Source organism: Dinoponera quadriceps, unplaced genomic scaffold, assembly GCF_001313825.1.
Source record: "Dinoponera quadriceps isolate SergipeBrazil2010 unplaced genomic scaffold, ASM131382v1 scaffold1290, whole genome shotgun sequence".
Lineage (NCBI taxonomy): Eukaryota > Metazoa > Arthropoda > Insecta > Hymenoptera > Formicidae > Dinoponera > Dinoponera quadriceps.
In genome coordinates this window covers 176611-195595 of record NW_014555424.1, presented here as the reverse complement: position 1 = coordinate 195595, position 18985 = coordinate 176611, and the positions used below count along the sequence as shown (strand labels likewise).

The following is an 18985-nucleotide window of genomic DNA, read 5'->3' as shown; positions in this document are numbered from 1 at the left end:
CGCATTGTAAATCTGACGTATATATCGGTAAAAACATCGAGGGAGAGAGAGATAACGTAAATAATAAAATTAGTATTCTTATACCTTGGTTCCTCCAGATATTTATATCTGATAACTAAAAATCGCTTTCTCTCACTACCCAATGGCAACGCGTCGATCACGTGACCCGTTTTGACGCTAAAAAACGAGCGTCAGAATGAAAAGGCATCTTAATGTTCACCGGTCTCATTATCGACAAATTGCGAGAACACGATTCCACATTGAACCGCACGTCTCGAGGGCGCCGCGAGCGTCACGCACATTGACCGAACTCATGACTCGGCTCGATCTCGAAGCAGCTAACGCGTCATAGAACGGTCCACGGATAACTGAACGACGACGAGCCAATCGCGAGGCCGCGGGCTCGCCATGGCGAGCCAATCGTCGCCGCTTCGTTGAGCCAATCGCAGCCGCCTCGGTGAGCCAATCACGGCCATCGCCGCAGGCCTTGTACCCCGTTCGAAACGCACGTGCTGACCGCGAGACCGACCGCGCGCGCCGAACAGTGCAGCATATCGCCCTGTGAAAAAGTGAGTTGAACGTCGGCGCTCTCCTCCGATCGACACAGGAACAGACTATTCGAAAAAGTGTTGCGTGTCCGTTGAATCGGAGTGAAAGAATCGGGATAAGAAACAGAGACGAGTTTCGACGTGTGAAAAGCCGAGGACAGTCGAGGAGAAGAGAGAGAAAATCGAACATATATATATATATATATATATATATATATAGTCCGCACTTGTCCGTCTCCTGCGTCTTCTTCTTTCTCATCGTCATCGTCTACCTGGAAATGGCACTAGGTGCACAAATCGAGACGTCGGAGACCGGCGGAGACAACGCGAAGATTCCTCTGCTGAGCAGCGATCAGGAACACGAAACTACCAAGGAGACGATCGGTGAGTATCGAGAGTGCGTGCACACTCCTTACACTCGCGATACTTGTATCTCTTTTAAGGTTAATGGAAGAGAGCGTCGCGCTCTAACGTGCCTGCGTTATGTAATCCCGCGATGACGACGACCAACGACGTCGTCGTGGCCGTCGGCTCGCTGCGGCTCTCCCAAGTCGCCGAGGCAGTTTCGTTCGTTCATTCAATTTGTCGTGTGGTCGAACGCGGAACCGGCCTCGAGTGAGCGAGCGAACGAGCGAAAGCGCGAGTGGGAGAGAGAGACGGTGAGCGCGGCGAAGCGCGTTATGTAACCCCGCGAATTGCGCGAATCTCGACGCACACGGGGTCATGTGAGCCGCCATATCGCCAGGAGAGGCGGTGGCGGGAGGGCCAGCAGAAGACACGTTAGGGGAGCAGAAGTCGCCTTAGCAGACGAATTTCTTTCATAGCTGCACGTGCGGAAGTGCGCCCTTTGTGCGAGCGAATGCATTTGTCTCGTGCAAATATTCGTTAGGATGCTCGGTGACGAGTCAGGTAATCCAAGTAATATTATTACGAGCTGTTACTTCTCTCTCTTTCTCTCTCTATGTTCGAGAAAGAGACACTCGCCGGCAAGTGGAACGACAACAACGTTACGGAGCGAAACGTAGCCTTGGCATTTGGCCCTTCTGGTCTTATAGCCCTCTTCATGAATAATGTAAATCGTCTCGTCTGCCTAGGTCTTTTCATTAAGCCTCTCGAAGCGTTATGGAAGAACGCAGATCGCTCCGAGAGAATGAAGATATCTCTCGTTCAACAATGGAAGCTCGCGATTAGAACAGTTAACGGTGCGAAGAAAGAGTGTGTATAAGACCGACGATAAGACGACAATCCCAAGCACAGCGGTCAAGCACTCTACTGGGAGAGTCCTAATAGGAACGGCAAATTCTTCGCTCGTGCACTCGCGTTCGTGAAGAGAGACTCGCTCCGCTTAGTAATAACGATCTATGGATCGCCGCACGCGCCACAGGCGGAGGCGTGCCGGCGGCGTGTATTGCGAACGCACACGTGCTACAAGTGCATTTACGTAATGAGTCTCCGGCTAGGCTCCCGCGATGAAAAACATCGGGGTACAGAGTGTAATGTAATGTAGTTTCTTCGTACGAACGTTGACGCAACATCTCGATATTTCGAACGAACGCTGTCGTAACTCTACATCGATGTTTCTCGAAGCGTTTAGGGCGAGCCTCAGCATGATGCAATTTTGGTTTTTATGACAAAACACAAGGGGCGGTAGCACGAAAGAGATAGATAAAACGCTGTATTGTCGTGAAGGACCCGCGATATGTTAATTGAAAATTGATGCGTTTCAGACAGTAACATGGATTACGCCGCATATCCTAGGCACCGATCGTCTCGACCGAGGTGATCCAAGGCGAGGAGAATAAATTTCTGTCGCTGACAAGAACGAATGTGTTTTCGATGTATTGGTCGTTTATTAAGAATGCCTAGCAACCGAGGCAATTTGCATCATAATATCGGCATTATGCCGCGACATTAAGTATCAAAGTCCAACATTTGTATTTATTTCTTTCGTTCGAATACATGTCAATAGCAAATAGTAGAAGCGGAGAATTCCAGAAGGAAGGAAGGAAGGAAGAATCATCCTGAACACGTATCTCCAGCCATGGGAATATTGGAGCCGAATGGGAGAGAAGTACATATTGATAACCGCGAGGGTTATCGGCGCCGCTATTATGACGCACGATACGTCGCAAATGATCAACATCCCTCGACTGTATTTAATCGTTAAGCTACCGCAGCTGCTCGTACTTTCGTCCTCTTCTAGGCTAAGTGTGTAAATCGATCTTCGACGCCAGTGAAACTCGCATGTAACTCACATGCATAGGTACTCGCGTGACATTACCCCCTTCGGGTCTCTATATTTAGCTGTAAACACTAGATAGAGCGATCGAGTTTGTCTCTACTTTGGAGCTTACATTTGACTCCAAACTTTCCAATTGTTCAATGCGAATTTGTTCCTCAGTGAAAACGTTAACTTTGAATATAGAGAAAGAATATTTACCTTTAATTTACGACAAACTTACGGAACAGATTCCATGTTGGAAAATAAGTAAAAAGGTCTTGGTAAATACATGTGAAAGCAAAAGCTTGATTTCTGAGATATAGCATTTAGAAAACGATGGTGCCTTTTTTTACTTGTTTTGGAAGATAATATCTATCACTTTTGATATGACAAACATTCACAAAAGGGGACCCACCTCCTATGACTTTGAACTTTAGAATACATTATATAGGAGTCATCCTCTTGAATAACCTTCAGAAGGTTTTAGCTGTCGTTCATTGTTTATTAAAAAGTTATAACAAAAGAAGTTTGAAAAATATAACACTTATTCTCAGTACTTATCTCTTCCATACTTACCAATACGGGTCATCCAAAATGAAGTTTCAGGAGAGAATATTATAAGTGTTTACGGGGGAGAGGAGCTTTGCTCCTGCCTTTTAAAGTAAAATTAACTTAATTCTATCTTTTTATTTCTCTTTGTCAGAGAGACTTGGAGAAACATACACGCGTCCGAAAAACACCTCGAATTATGTGTATGATTCTGTATTACATTTGAAACGTTTCTCTCTCTCTCTCTCTCTATTATTTCCCTTACATCCATTGCAATAACGGACTCCTTGTGTATTGATTAAGTCAACAAGAAGGAAGTTATCGGGAAATTGGCAATTATCTTGAGTGAGCGAGGCTTTTGTAGACAATCGATCGTTTTCTCGCTGTGCGTAGAGGTCAATAGATGATAATGACGCGTGGTTACGATTCCGTGGAGAGCAGCGCGCCCGTGATTAAATTAAGCGGCGGGTTAACAGCGACAGGAGAGAAAAGCGCGGCGATCAGCTCATTCGCGGGGGGACATTAGAGCGACGTGGGCGGTGTTTTATGAATGATATTACAGGCAGCTGGGCGCGCACGCTTTCGTATCATCGTGTGCGTGAATGAGACGATGATGTTGTCCGTTCATTCATCGACGAATAACGGACCTGATGAAGAATACCACGCGCCCTTCCAACCGGTAAACCGCGGCAATCTCAGTTTCTTCCACTACTTGCCGTCAGGCATTATGAGCGAGCCGAGAATGTCGTTATCACCTGTTGCGCAGCTCACACATAATTTTAACCGGCTCTCACCTAACCGAAACTCGGTATTGGTAAAGATATTGGATATTTCTAAATTTTTCTCCTCGCGAGACTCATTTCGTGATCTTGTATATCTTATCTAGGTCCGCTTACACTCGTAATGCGGTTATTACACTATTATACTTAATACTGGTAGAATGATATATGATAACACGATGATAAGACTGTAAAGTAGGCGTCGGTTATTATCGAGCGTTATCAAGAAAATCAGAAATCCACGATCCACGTGTGAGTTTTCGTTATCTGCTTGTGGAAGATATATTTTCTATTTTTGTCGCCAGAGAATTTGCCGGTTGAAAAGCGTGGATCGAATAAAACGGAATTCTCGCAAAATGATTAGCACTATATTTTCGTAAGTTCGAATTGCGATATTTTTTCGCATTTCTTTATATTCCTGTGTTTCTGAGACGTTGCCTCATAGAACATGCAGACTTATGTATGACATTCGTGTAAATTATAAACTAGTTTTCTTATCGCATCCGTAATCGAGGCCATGGATATCCGTGAGACTCATTAGCGTTGCTTATCGAGGTGGAAAATTAACGTTTTAAAAGCCGAAACTATACGACTGGAATTCAAGCTAAATCAATCCATTGTGACCATTGTGATCCAGAGTGACGTTCGTTGCTAACGATAAATATTCTTTCGACACAGATCGTTGACCGCTGCGAAATCGATGCATTATAAGTGCAAATACGAGCTGGATATATATATAGCACGGCATTTCAATGCGTACTATTTACTTTGTCGCTTTATTTATAAGCTCATCGGTGAATGCGACGAGAACGACTGGAAAGTGCGTCGAGAGGAGTGCGCCTATAACAACACGAGACTCGAATCCTCGATGTATTTATATCTTTCCCGAGTGTGCGTTGCAACCCCCTTTCAGTGTCAGGGCGAGAGCGAGTTTACGATTGACCGAAATTATCCTGCGATTTATTCCCAATTCGACTCAACATTTGTGCAGTTTCCTCCTCATACCTTTCGGAGCAAGTTGTAATAATTGACGAGATGCGACTTATTGTTCCCGCAATAATAATTATTGCTAGTGTTTCACAAATTTTACAAATTATCGCTTTACTTATTATTATTTTATATATTATTTATTTATAAGTGCATCGGTGTTAAATAATAAGTAAGTATTGCTGTTTGCAGAGGTGAAAAAGGAGGCAGAAGAGAGCGGTAGCACGAGTACGGCTGCGGAGAACGTCGTCGAGAAGGGAGAAGTCGAGGCAACTAAGGAGGGTGAGAAGGAGAAGGACAATAAGAATAGCGACCAGAATGAGAAGGAGACGACGGACACCGACAAGGAAAAAGATGCCACGAATGAGCAGGAGGTCGTCTTCATTCAGGACATGGGTTTTACCGTCAAGATCGTCAGCCCTGGTTCCGAGCCCTTCGACATTCAGGTGTCGAGCATGGAGCTTGTGCAGGTAATCGCTCGTTTTTCAGAACTATGAAGTGTTTTTGCATTTTGCGATAATTTCGGAGAGATATTGACAGCATCAATGTCCGGATTTTACGATCTGATACTACGACGGAATTTTTATCTTCACTTTACGACGTAATTTTTTTCCCCTTTTTTTCCTTAGGAAATTCACCAACTGCTCATGGATCGCGAGGACACGTGCCATCGTACGTGCTTCTCATTGCAAATGGACGGCAACACGCTGGACAATTTCGCCGAGCTGAAAAACATCGAGGGCCTAAAAGACGGCTCGATCATCAAAGTGGTGGAGGAACCGTACACGATGCGAGAGGCGCGCATACACGTGCGACACGTGCGTGACTTGCTCAAGTCCGTTGATCCAGCGGACGCTTACAACGGCGTGGAGTGTAGCAGCCTGTCGTTCCTCAACATAGTCACGAACGGCGATATCCTGGAGAAAAAGAAGACCCGGGCGGACTCTGTTGATTGCACACCACCGGATTACATTATACCCGGCTGCAAGGACAGGCCGCTGCTACCGTTGCAGCCACAGGCGAAGGAGCAGAAGTGTCCGCCGTGCCTAAAAGTTAGTACGATTAGCAGTAGTTATTCTGTTGCCGTGAATACGAATCAACGTTATAAGACAATATTCATAGTCAGTCTTATATTTAACTTTCATCTTACAAATTTTTTTAAGACCATCTTAAGCATAAGGACTGACTATGAATATCTATGAGACAATGGAGCAATGTTTCTGTGTTTAAAGAACCCGAGACTAGATTTTTGTTGAAAAACTTGGGTGGTTTCGAAGCTTCGTTTTCTCATTTCTCCAGGTTCTAACGACATCAGGATGGAATCCACCACCCGGTCACAGAAAGCTTCACGGCGATTTGATATATCTGCATGTAGTCACCTTAGAAGATAAACAGTATTACCTGACTGCGTGTGCTCGAGGTTTTTTCGTCAATCAATCTACCAAGGAGGTGTTTAATCCGAAGCCGGCGACGCCGAGCCACTTGTGTCACAGTCTGATCGAGCTGCTGAACCAATTGAGCCCAGCGTTCAAGCGAGGATTCGCCGCGATGCAACGACGCAGGACTCAGAGGCATCCTTTCGAACGAGTAGCTACGCCTTATCAACTTTACGCCTGGAGCGCGCCGCAAATCGAGCACACTATCGATGCTATTCGCGCGGAAGACAGTATGTTCTCTCGTCAAATCTGGACTTGTCTTTCTTAGCTGCTTGACTATGCAAGCGAAATATACGAAGTGTACCTTGATTTTAATCACTGGGAAGCACTAATAAATTAATCATATTTATGAAGAAACAAATGAGAGACAAGTCGGATTTAATTAATTTCTTTTCATCTATACTTTAGTGTTCTCCTCGAAGCTGGGATACGAAGAACACATCCCAGGACAAACTCGCGATTGGAACGAGGAGTTGCAGACCACGAGGGAGCTGCCGCGTAAAAATCTTCCTGAGAGATTGCTGCGAGAGCGTGCTATTTTCAAGGTGCGTCGTCTATCTATCTTTCTTGTTAAAACAAGAGAGCAAGAAATAGTTTCTCATTAAAACGAGAAAGAGAGATACTATCATATTGATAAAACGCGAACAAAATTAATACAGTAGCTTCATGCAAATATTAGGTCTAGTAAAAAGTAATCCATTATTTTTCCAATAGAGGGCTTTACTAATCTATATCTCGCGTTGTATAAGTCCGATCGGATTACGCCAGATGGCGTTAGAAAGATAAGATTTCGTATTAAAAAATCCTCTCAGACAGTTTTGTGATTGCTTGACTCAGTGTTGTTTGAGCGCGCGTCAAAGATGGACACCAGCAAAGAGAAAATACGCCATATTTTACAGTTTTTCTTCGATAAAGGCGAAAACGCAAGCCAGGCGGCTAAAAATGTGAATAGTGTTTATGGTCCTGATACTGTAAGAGCCAATCACGCGCAATTTTGGTTTCGTCGATTCAGTTCCGGTAATTTTGATGTCAAAGATGCACCACGCTCCGGGAGGCCAATTGTCGAAAATGTTGATAAAATAATGGAAATCGTCGAGTCCGACCGTCATGTAAGCACCGTTTCGATTGCCAAGGAGCTAAACATTGCACAAAAAACCGTTTGGAACCATTTAAATGAGGCTGGATTCAAAAAGAAGCTCGATGTGTGGGTGCCACACGAGTTAACGCAAAAAAACCTCATGGATCGAATTTCCATCTGCGAATCGCTGCTAAATCGCAACAAAATCGATCCATTTCTGAAGCGGATGGTTATTGGTGATGAAAAGTGGGTCAATTACGACGTCAAGCGAAAACGATCGTGGTCGAATCGCGATGAGCCGGCGCAAACGGTGGCCAAGCCAGGGTTGACGGTCAGGAAGATTTTGCTGTGTATTTGGTGAGATTGGCAGGGAGTTATCTACTATAAGCTGCTCCCCTACGGCCAAACTCTTAATTCGGACCTGTACTGTCAACAATTGGACCGTCTGAAGGAAGCAATCGTCCAGAAGCGGCCAGCTTTGGCCAATAGGAGAGGAATTGTGTTCCATCAGGATAACGCCAGGCCACACTCATCGATAGTGACTCGCCAGAAGCTCCGGGAGCTTGATTGGGAAGTTCTTTTGCATTCACCTTATAGTCTGGACCTGGCACCAAGTAATTACTACCTGTTCCTGTTTATGGCGAATTTTTTTGCTGGTGAAAAATTCGCCTCAAGAGAAGCTTGTGAAAATCGACTTTCCCAGTTATTTGCCAATAGGGACGAGGGTTTCTATGAGAGAGGCATAACGAAATTACCTTCGAAATGGCAACAAGTTATCGAACAAAACGGCGCATATTTGACCTAAATCGGATCATTGTAACTATGTTAAATAAAGCCTCCAATTTGATACAAAAATAATGGATTACTTTTTACTAGACCTTATATTATTAAGTGTACTATTATTAAATCATTCTGAATATTTGTATCTTCAGACGATAGAGTTGTGATAAGTTTTCAATGACTCTTTAACTTTTTATAATTGAATAATATTTCGTAATATTGTATTGTTTACAAACCGTTCAGGTCCACAGCGACTTTGTGGCTGCTGCAACTCGCGGAGCGGTGGCCGTGATCGACGGCAACGTGATGGCGATCAATCCCGGCGAAGAAGCTAAGATGCAGATGTTCATCTGGAACAACATCTTCTTCTCGCTCGGCTTCGACGTGCGAGATCACTACAAGGAGTTAGGCGGCGACGCAGCGGCTTTCGTTGCGCCTCGCAACGATCTACAGGGTGTTCGAGTCTACGCAGCTGTGGATCTACCTGGTCTCTACACTCTCGGCACCGTCGTCATCGATTACAGGTACGTTGGGATACTTTTAGTGCCGTTGATAATTTTTGTCAATACAATTATCAAACGATTAACTTGTTCCCGTAGGGGCTACCGCGTCACCGCTCAATCCATCATACCGGGTATACTAGAGCGCGAACAAGAGCAGTCAGTAGTTTACGGGTCGATCGACTTTGGGAAGACTGTACTCACACATCCTAAATATCTCGAATTGGTGAGCAAACGATATCGAAGTTTCGCATAAGCGGACGTCTGTACCGTGTTGTTTTGCATTTAGTTGAACAAGGCCGGTCAGCAGCTGAAGATCCTCCCGCACAAGGTGATCAACGACGCCGGTGAAGAAGTGGAACTCTGCAGCAGTGTGGAGTGCAAGGGAATAATCGGCAACGACTCGCGGCATTACGTGCTGGATCTGTTGAGAACCTTCCCACCGGATGTAAATTTCCTCAAACGTGAGTCAGAGTGTGAATGCACACGATCGAGATGTCTTAAGATGCGTCGCGCACGCCAGCTTTTCTTATTCAGAGAAACATTCTTCCCATGCAGTGGAAGGTGTAGAGCTGAGCAAGGAAGCGCGTGCCCTCGGGTTCCCCATCGAGCACAAGCATAGATTGGCCTGCCTGCGTCAAGAACTGATAGATTCGTTCGTCGAGGCACGATACGTTCAGTTCATCAAGCACGCGGCCGTTCATTTGCAGCAGCTCACATCGGCAAGAAGGTCTCAAAAAGAGAAGGAAGTAACTGTCAAGGTACAAACGGATTAATATATTTCATGTTTTAACATTATATTTGTATATTGTTATTTTTTTCTGGTATGTGTACTTTTACTTTGTCTTCTACAGTCATTTCTTCACGACACTATTATGAATAATTTGAGACGAAGCTTGTGGAAAACAATACGCGCGTACGATTGTTATTTTGACGTATGGTTTTAGGAGGACAAGAAGGAGGATCCGGTTACCACGGTGGCAACAGTTGACAGTAACAAGGAAGATTGCACCCAATCACTGATAGAGGCTGATGAGGCCAAGAAGATCGTCGAAAGCATTACTGACTCGATCACAGGCGGTGAAAAGCAGGAACGTACGTATCGTAATTTTTTCTAAATGTGTATAAATGTTTATCGTACAAAATCATGCAGTCCAAAATTCTTAACATAAATCTTAACAAGTTTAATTAGTATTTAATGGAAAAGTAAAAGATGCGCAAGCAAAAGGGAATGTTGCTTGAAAGACAAATTCTAAAACTTGATCAGAAGGTGGAAGTTATTCTAACGAAAAAATGCTCTTACAATAATAATTCGTCTTTCAATAACAGTGGAGGAAAGCACGAAAGAAGTTGTGCGCAAGGCTGCAGCAGCAGTGGGCAGTTTGCGCGACGCTGAATTCGATGTACGATTCAATCCGGATGTGTACTCGCCAGGTGTCAAGCATCCTGATCCTAATGGTGTCGACCTGAAGAAACAAAAGCAATTAGTAAAGGATGCTGCTGATTTCTTGCTCACTGTGCAGTTGCCGACGTTCGTAAGTTCATTATGAAACTCCACTTTGGCATCTCCCAGTTGTTTCTTCAATTCAAGATTCGAGGGTTACATTTATCATTAATTCGCATCTGGCGTATTATAATTTTCCTGGTATTTTTGGTTGAAAATTAAATTGACAGCTCTTTGACTGCTTTAATGTTCAAGATAAATTTAATGATATATCTTTTCTAACAATTTTAATTTTAATTCTGATAATTACATCTTTGTTCTAGATTCGAGAATGTCTGGACCATACGGCTGCATCGATGGACGGCGGCACGTTGGTGGAAGCTCTTCACGGTAGAGGCATCAACGTTCGGTATCTCGGCAAATTAGCTGCTATGCTGGCCGCGGTACCACAGTTGCAGTATCTTAATTACATTGCTGTGTCGGAGCTGATACTTCGATCGGCTAAGCACATTTTCACCTCTTATATGCAGGTATTGATATTTAAGAATAAAAAGGTAAGATAGCAAAATTGTCGAAATACCTTGTAAAACGCACGTGTATGTATGTACGTGTATGCGAAACGGATCTGTAAACTTGCTATATTACAGGGTACGGAGCTGATGAGTTTGTCGGCGGCTATCAGTCATTTTCTGAATTGTTTACTGTCTTCGGCGCAGATTATACATCCGCAACAAAATTTAGAAGAGGTATCGTATTAACAAAGTTGAAGTAACATGTAAGTCAACAAATACAAGTGTGACTTTGTTTTAGCTTCAAAGCAAGACTGCCAAGCGTCGCAACAAGCGCAAAGGTAGGAACAACGGACCGCATCAGTCCGAGGTTGAGTGGGCGTCCTTGACACCTAAGTCACTGTGGCAGCAAATCAAAGGCGACCTGAAGGCCTACTACGACTGGGAAACGCCGTGTCCGGAGTCTTTAGACGCCACGATAGAGCACTTCCATCTACAGAAGATCTCGTTGTTGCGCGGCTTCTGCGTCAAGACTGGCATTCAGATATTGCTGCGCGAATATAACTTCGAGAATAAAAACCGGGCGACCTTCTTCGAAGAGGATATACTGAATATCTTCCCCGTCGTCAAGCATATTAATCCTAGGGTAAGCCAGTGACAATTGTCACAGAAAGATTCAGGATGCTTTCTCCAGCGGCTGGAAATATCTGGGTTATCTGAAAAAAAAATTCACGTCTAAGCTATAAAGTCAGTTTTTTTGTTAATTATTCCAACTAGAGTTACTTGTTGAAAATGAAACTAATATTTGACTCATAAGTTGAAATTCCGGGATCAGAAAAGTTAATCTTATTTTGGGTTCTCTCAGGCCAGCGACGCGTACAACTTTTACACTACTGGTCAGAGTAAGATTCAGCAAGGATACCTGAAGGATGGATACGAACTAATCAGTGAGGCACTGAACCTTCTCAACAATGTATACGGTGCTATGCACCCGGAGATTGCGCAATGTCTGAGGATGTTGGCGCGTCTGAATTACATAATGGGCGATCACGCGGAGGCGCTTGCCACTCAACAGAAAGCTGTTCTCATGTCGGAGAGAGTCAACGGCATCGATCATCCGTACACTATTACGGAATACGTAAGTCACACGTTGCACTGTATAAAATGCATAAAATGGTAAGACAATGTGTAATCATAAAATGGAATTTTTTTTCTCTTTTTCCATTTATAGATACATCTCGCCCTGTACTCATTCGCCAACGGTCAGGTATCCGTATCGCTGAGATTATTGTATAGAGCGCGTTATCTAGCTCTCTTGGTATGCGGCGAAGATCATCCGGAAGTAGCTCTGCTCGACGTAAGTAAAACGATCCTTAATTAACAATTAATTTAACAACAATAATAATAATATTATAATACAATACTATAATAACAACACACAACGAATATGAGTGATATAAAATCAGGTGATAAGTGATTTCTCAAAAGCTGCCCTAAATGCGCGAATCGGTGACAATAGTCCGCTTGCTTTCAGAGTAATATTTCGCTGATTCTGCACGCCGTGGGCGAATACGAGTTGTCCCTGCGCTTCTTGGAGCACGCGTTGTCGCTGAATCTACGTTATCATGGCGCGCGTTCGCTGAAAGTAGCGATGTCGTATCATCTGGTGGCGCGCACGCAGTCGTGCATGGGTGACTTCCGTGCGGCGCTGAACAACGAGAAGGAGACGTATGCGATTTACAAGCAGCAGCTGGGTGAGGAGCACGAGAAGACGAAGGAGAGCAGCGACTGCCTGCGTCACCTGACGCAGCAAGCGGTCGTGCTGCAAAAGAAGATGAACGAGATCTACACGGGCAAGTCGGGCGTGAGCCTGCCGCCTATCCAAGTGCAACCGCCGAGCATGGGCTCCGTGCTGGACATGCTGAACGTCATCAACGGCATTCTCTTCGTGCAGATCAGCCAGCAGGACATCGACAACTTCAAGGCGGAGATCGAGAAGCGGCAGAAGGAGCAGTCGCCCGTTGCGGACGGCGGCAGTAGTAGCGAAGCCGTCACCAAGACAGCCGAGAACAGTTGCAAGAAAAACGACAAGGAGACGAAGATGTTGAACGGTGTGACGGAGGTGAAGGTCGAGCCGAAGAAGCTGGAGCCGGATGAAGCGGCGGCGGCGGTATTGGAAGCGATCGTGACGGCGGAGAGCTGAGTCCTTGGCTCCTCCGCCATCGCGAACGACGAACGAATGCTAGTAGTCTTTCCTTTCTCTTTTTTCTAAGCCCTAGTCCTCCCCGATGTACCGTGCGTGCGCGCAACGTTTTCGTCCCGAAGACTACGACGATGACAACCTCGAGCGCGTGAAATCGAGGGCCGTCGCGTACATTTGGTTATTTGTACCGTTTCATTGTGCTGTCGGAAGGTCGGTTCATGCACCTGCATCGGTGACGCATTCGAACGCATACTCGCAGTTTTCTCACACTCGTGCAAAGAAGACCGACACTGTGCATAAATCGATCTTAGGTTAGTCGATCAGGCTACAAGAACGAGACTGTTACGAGATAAAAGACACGACGACGTCCATCGTCGTTGATGTGTTTGTTAATGAAGGAAAAAGAGGCAACGTGTACACATTCGTCGAGCTCGCGAAACGCACACACTCGTTTATTATATGTGTACATAATGAAATGGAGTGCCATGTCGTCCGGGAATCATTCGACGCGACTGCGTTAGGTAGCTGGCGACGAGATGTTCGGAGGACTCGTCGCGAGATCAAAGAGCAATATGATTTTCTCCAATTGTACGCGCAACTTCGCCGAGAGCTCGAATATATTCATCGCAAGAACGCAACGGCGATAAGTGATCATTGATGAACGGACCGACGAATCCGTCAACACTCGATAACATTCGATACACACGATTAAACAGCGCAATTCGTATCAGATTCCGGAAGCTGGTTGTTCTCTCTCTATCTATCTATCATTTTCCTTTTACGTGTTATTTTAATCCGCGTTGAATTTTATACTAGTGCCTTTTTGTGAGATCATTGTTTTTCTTTTTTCCACCATTATCATCGTCACGTATTGCTCGACTCGAATCGTCGCCAACAAGAAGATCTTTCTTTCAGTTTGTTAGCTTTTAATTTGACACTCTGATTTCACGAGATACAATTCGTTCGGGTTTATATGTAAGACGGCTGAGAGATCGCGATCAAGTTTCAACGATCTCGAATATTTTAACGTGCCTGTAACGTGTTCTAACAAAAGTAGCAGTTTTATCCAAAAGAACTTGTGTCACACAGACGCTGAAGAAATCACGTGATGTATTATATACGCTATATTTTAAATTTTTCCGAAAAAAATGTCTAGTGTCAAATTAAAGGTTCAACTGTATTCGCGCTCGAGAAAGTGTGCTTCCTGTTACTTTCACGAATATATATATATATAATCTCGGATTTTTTTTAGATCTATAATTCGCGACAGGATTCTGTTTGAATTCTGTTCTTGCGTCGTATAATGCAGAAACCATTCGATGGAAATCAGTTATATTTATAACTGTACAATACAAATGTCTTCGAGTGTTTTTTCCATTACACAGCATGTAAAATTGTAAATAGTATTCCGTTCCGAATTATAGATCGTCTCAAGCGCGTTTTATCCTTGATATAGATATACTTAATTATTGTAAGGTGTTTACTATGCACACCGCATACCACATACACGCACACAACCCCTTGATAATCTCGGTCTCGAAGACGTGGTGATAATAAAAGTACGGCACAATGAATGGCATTGTGGCATATCCCGATCATGTTCATCAATAGTTCATCAATATGCGGTAACCGATCGTTAGTGGAGTTGCCGCTATAGTAGTTCGACTTGAAGATCGCTAGCGTTTTCGCAATTATAGCCTAGTTCATAAGGGAGAACGAGAATCGATTATTACCAAACTGTTGATACCCACTTTTGTTCGTTGTGCTCTGATAGATCTATCCGCGGTTTGGTTGGACGTTTCTTTCCTCCCCTCCCTTTCTCTCCCGGCGCATATACACATATAAGCATAAATGATTTGTCTCGATTTGATCAACGAGCAAGTCGTAATCCAAAGTAATATCACAAAGTATCATTGATTACCGAAGAAAACCGCGCCGATTAATTTCGTTGATCCCCCCCGTCATAGATTTTAAGCAACTTAGGCCTGAGAAAGAAGAGAGCACCGTTGCCTGTAATAGTAGTAAGAACGGATTGAACGAGCGATCGAACCATCATTTTGTCGCTGTGCGAAGTGATGTATCATCACGACGTACAATCTCCCCTCTCTCTCGACAGGCTATCATTCGCGTCGCAATAATAATAACAAAATTATTATGTTGCACTTGTTAGCCAAGTTGTACTATAAAGGAAGGAATATAGCTGATTAAGACCTATTTCTCTGCCCTTCTAATCCAAAAGGGCGTATCTTCAGTTTTCATGTTCTCAGTATTAAAGATTTTGTAAATCGGTCGGAATAAATAATATGAAATAATTAATTCGCTTGTGTCTCTCTTTCTTTCTCTCTCTCTCTCTCTCTCTCTCGCAATCATTCATTCAAGATTTGCCTTTTTTCACTTAGGAAATACGAACAATAAACTCAACGTTATCCTCACGTACGCCCGTTTGGCTTAGTAGAGCAATGTCATATATAAAATAAAAAGTTATAAACTTGATGAATTTACCAACCATCATATGGATTTTCGTTATTATATGTCGCATGAAATAAAACATTTTATATATATATAACGGACAGCACTTGGTTGAGTTACGAGTTTTACTCTCTCTTGGAGAGCAACGTAAATAATATATTTTATGATTGATTTGTTTCGACAACACCTTCGCCAGGATGCTTTTTCGTCCTCTTTCTTTTCTTCTTGGCTGGCTTCGACGAATCGTGAGATTCCGTTTTCTTCACTTCCAGTCTGTTTATCAGGTACTGCCGCAACGACTGCAACGCCTCCAAACCGCCGCTGCCGTTCTTGAAGATCATCCACATTTTGAATACGTCATCTTGTGGAATTGTCTCTTCGATTTCCGGGCTTTCGATCTCCACCCAGAGCTCGCAGGTGAGCAAAGGAACGGATTTTCCCGAACTCTCACCATTTCTTTCTTTCCCCACTGGTAACGTTTCTTCTGGTGAATTTCCATCAGCATGCTTGACGTTCTCTTCCGCAACAAGTGTTATGCTAGATGAAGATTCTTCCGCGACAGGTACCGTTTCTGAAGTCTCTACCGTATGAACGTTCGCCTCGGTGCATTCTGCATTTTTCAATTTCTTCAACGCGAGCTGTTGTGCTAATCGCCGTTTTCTGCGCGCGTGCTCCCATGTTCTCTCTTTGGCGGTCAGTCGACACACCCAGCCGTCGAAATTGCCCTCTGGAACCGGTACTTCTTGCAGTTTAATCTGTCGTGATAGGTTTAAACTCAATTGAAACAAGTGACAAATCCAAACGTCTGATATACGAAGAGAAATAGAAAGTGTGATTCATTACATTCAATTCTTTCGCTATTGTACTTAGGAAACAAGTCACATCATCCATAGAGGAAAATTTGTCCTTCACAGGAAACGTTATCAAGGTCTTGTAATCCTTGAAGGGCGGCACCATGGATTTCCCGCTTTTTCTAATAACAGGTGCGATGTTCAAGTCCACGACGTTTTTCGGTAGGAAGCTCCAGGCTAGGCCCCATCTGTTGGCAAACTGTTTTGAATCACTCAAACTGATGATTTATCTTGATTTAACTTGATTTAATAAATAATTAATTTATTAAGAAGATACCGTGTAGTGTGACCCTGGCAGAATTCCGTCCACGTCGAGTTCTCTATATTGCTAGACTTGATCAATTTCTTAAGATAAAGCAAGTCTGCCTTCTTTCCTATCATTGTACTGTAGATTTTTATTCGATCTCGCAGCTCGACACTCTCCTCAATCATCCTTGTCACAAACGCCACTTCGCCACCCTCAATCTTCAGCTCGCCTTCACTTCCGGTCGGCGCGTTCCTTGGCGGTAAAGCCTTTGCGACTCTTTCACCGTCCTCTTCGTTCCCGAAAAAGGGGGGATTGCACATGGAAAAGTCGTAAACCTGATCTTCTTCCACCGCGTCCTTAAAAATGTTATCCGAGTTCACTGAAATTACTACGTCAGGGAATCTTTTGTTATGTGAAATCAATTTTATCCGGTGTTTATAGATTACATCTCTTATTTAACTTTGAAGCAAAAAAGAAAATGTTAATATAGTTTACTTTTGATTAAGTTTTGCAGATTGTTCCTTCTTATGCAATTTTCTGCATGTTCTATGCTCTCCTTGTCCACTTCTGTGCCAATCATGTGACATTTATAGATCTTAGTCAGTAATAAAGCATATATACAAATTGCTCCTGTGCCTATTTTAAACATATTTATTTAAGCATCAGCCATATATATTATAATATTGGAAACTCAAATAAATTTATAAATAAATTGCAAAGTAGTAGATATGTAAAAGATTATTATTACTAAATCCTAAAAAGCATATTGCCTGAAACCACCATCTATTGTTATTTTTTTTTACTTTAGTAGAAAAGACTTCTCATATACCAATATCTATTCCTGTGACCCTATCCATCATTAGGTTAGAATGCTTCATCAAGTCCTCGATCCACAGAATATAATTCATACGTAATGTAATTGCTGGGTTCAATTTATCGGGTGGTATATTTACATGTAGATCAAAGTCATGCTTCAAAAGTGTTTCTGTGAGCACACAAACACTCTCCTTCTTTTGAAAATCAATCCTGACTTTTCCTGTGAGATCCTACAAGATAACAACATAATTAAAGTAATATAAAATAGTTTTTATATTGTTTTTCCATTCGAAATATGTTTTTACCTGCAAAAATATATACAAAGATATGAAAAACATATTTGAAAAGTATAGAGAGCTGTGTCTTCTAAGCAGCGCGTATATTTTGTCTTTATGTATAAATTATAAAATAAATTATACAAATTATAAAAGATATAATACCGTGACCGCAACTTTACGGAATTCCGGATACATGATCGCAAGCTTCTTGTAATCAGGTGGTTTCTTATATTTGTTTCTCGGATGAATATATTTCTTCACATGCATTTTGATACGATCAGTCGGAGATGTCACAAACGATTAATTACATCTGATAATTAATTATAGTCCGATATCATTGTTTGTAATCTCGCGTAGAAAACGTTAAACGTCAACTTAAATAATTCACCGTACTTGTTATATTAGATAATAACCTAAAAGTAGTTAAAAATAGAATTCGGCTAAGAGATTTATTGTTAAGTTGTACTATGATTTTCGTCAGCGACTCGTAACGGGAGCTTCAAGAACTAATTACAGTAATTTGTCGAGACTCGAACCTTCTAATACGAACAGTTACCGACAAAGCTGCAGGCTTCAATGATATATTCATTATTCGTTTCGTTTATTTTCAACAGGATGTATGTAACCCAGATAAAAATGACAATAAAATAGTTTGAACAGAATTTTATAAGTTGACACTTTTGATCTTTAGTGATCTTACTTACGATCACGATGTTTTCGTTTTTTGCCAAGATAAGCTAAATAAAAAATAGTAGTTCTACTTTTATATTTAGCATTGTAAGAAATGAGTAAATTTTATAGCCGATGAAATATTTTAATTATAAAAGCTTCGAGTTGCAAAATGCTTCTTGGAGCACTTTATTATCACGATTTTTGCCAAAGTTGCAGCCTCTTGAACTTATTTAACGGCAAGTCGAGTAACCATTTAAGTAGCACGACACAATAATAAATCAGACAGGTGTTTCATACTTTCGAATGGTGTAAATCAGTGACGAATTAAGTGTATTTTCCTTTCCAAGAACGGCCCGAACTTGAACAGAGGGCAGAGAGAATTTCCCCATAAATGTGAGTGACAAATGTTATGCGTCATCCACCGTGCGTAAGATAACGGGAGAGCAACGAGGAACAGCCAGCCTTTGGCCTGAAGGATTGTGCGGAGCGTGCGGAAGGAAGGGTAAAACGCCATTTAAAGATATGTACTCGTCAGAGTGCGATAACAACGACGGCGTAGAAAACAGATAGAAGAGACGGACGGATAAACACACCTGTTGCTGCTGCGGAGTTGCCGCG

General features: G+C 42.9%; 2 protein-coding genes across 3 annotated transcripts; one reads left to right on the top strand and one right to left on the bottom strand.

The window, feature by feature from the left end:
* Window positions 1-498: 498 nt before the first annotated feature.
* Window positions 499-15350, top strand: LOC106744099 (clustered mitochondria protein homolog). Of its 2 annotated transcripts, none has more exons than XM_014618538.1 (17): window positions 499-932; window positions 5277-5554; window positions 5714-6136; window positions 6384-6750; window positions 6929-7065; window positions 8622-8902; window positions 8978-9104; window positions 9168-9342; window positions 9437-9639; window positions 9826-9973; window positions 10208-10413; window positions 10646-10852; window positions 10970-11068; window positions 11133-11477; window positions 11697-11969; window positions 12063-12188; window positions 12366-15350. In XM_014618538.1, the coding sequence occupies exons 1-17, from the start codon at window positions 827-829 to the stop codon at window positions 13032-13034; spliced, it is 4170 nt and encodes a 1389-aa protein (XP_014474024.1). In that variant the 5' UTR covers window positions 499-826; the 3' UTR covers window positions 13035-15350. The 2 variants fall into 2 exon arrangements, with proteins under 2 accessions (XP_014474024.1, XP_014474025.1); XM_014618539.1 differs by lacking the exon at window positions 499-932 and adding an exon at window positions 1134-1457.
* On the bottom strand, window positions 13460-18109 carry LOC106744101 (methyltransferase-like protein 16 homolog). The gene is made up of 6 exons (XM_014618542.1): window positions 17858-18109; window positions 17431-17647; window positions 17097-17237; window positions 16632-16989; window positions 16347-16542; window positions 13460-16258 (listed from the first exon to the last, which is right to left on the bottom strand). The coding sequence occupies exons 1-6, from the start codon at window positions 17960-17962 to the stop codon at window positions 15665-15667; spliced, it is 1611 nt and encodes a 536-aa protein (XP_014474028.1). The 5' UTR covers window positions 17963-18109; the 3' UTR covers window positions 13460-15664.
* Window positions 18110-18985: the final 876 nt, after the last annotated feature.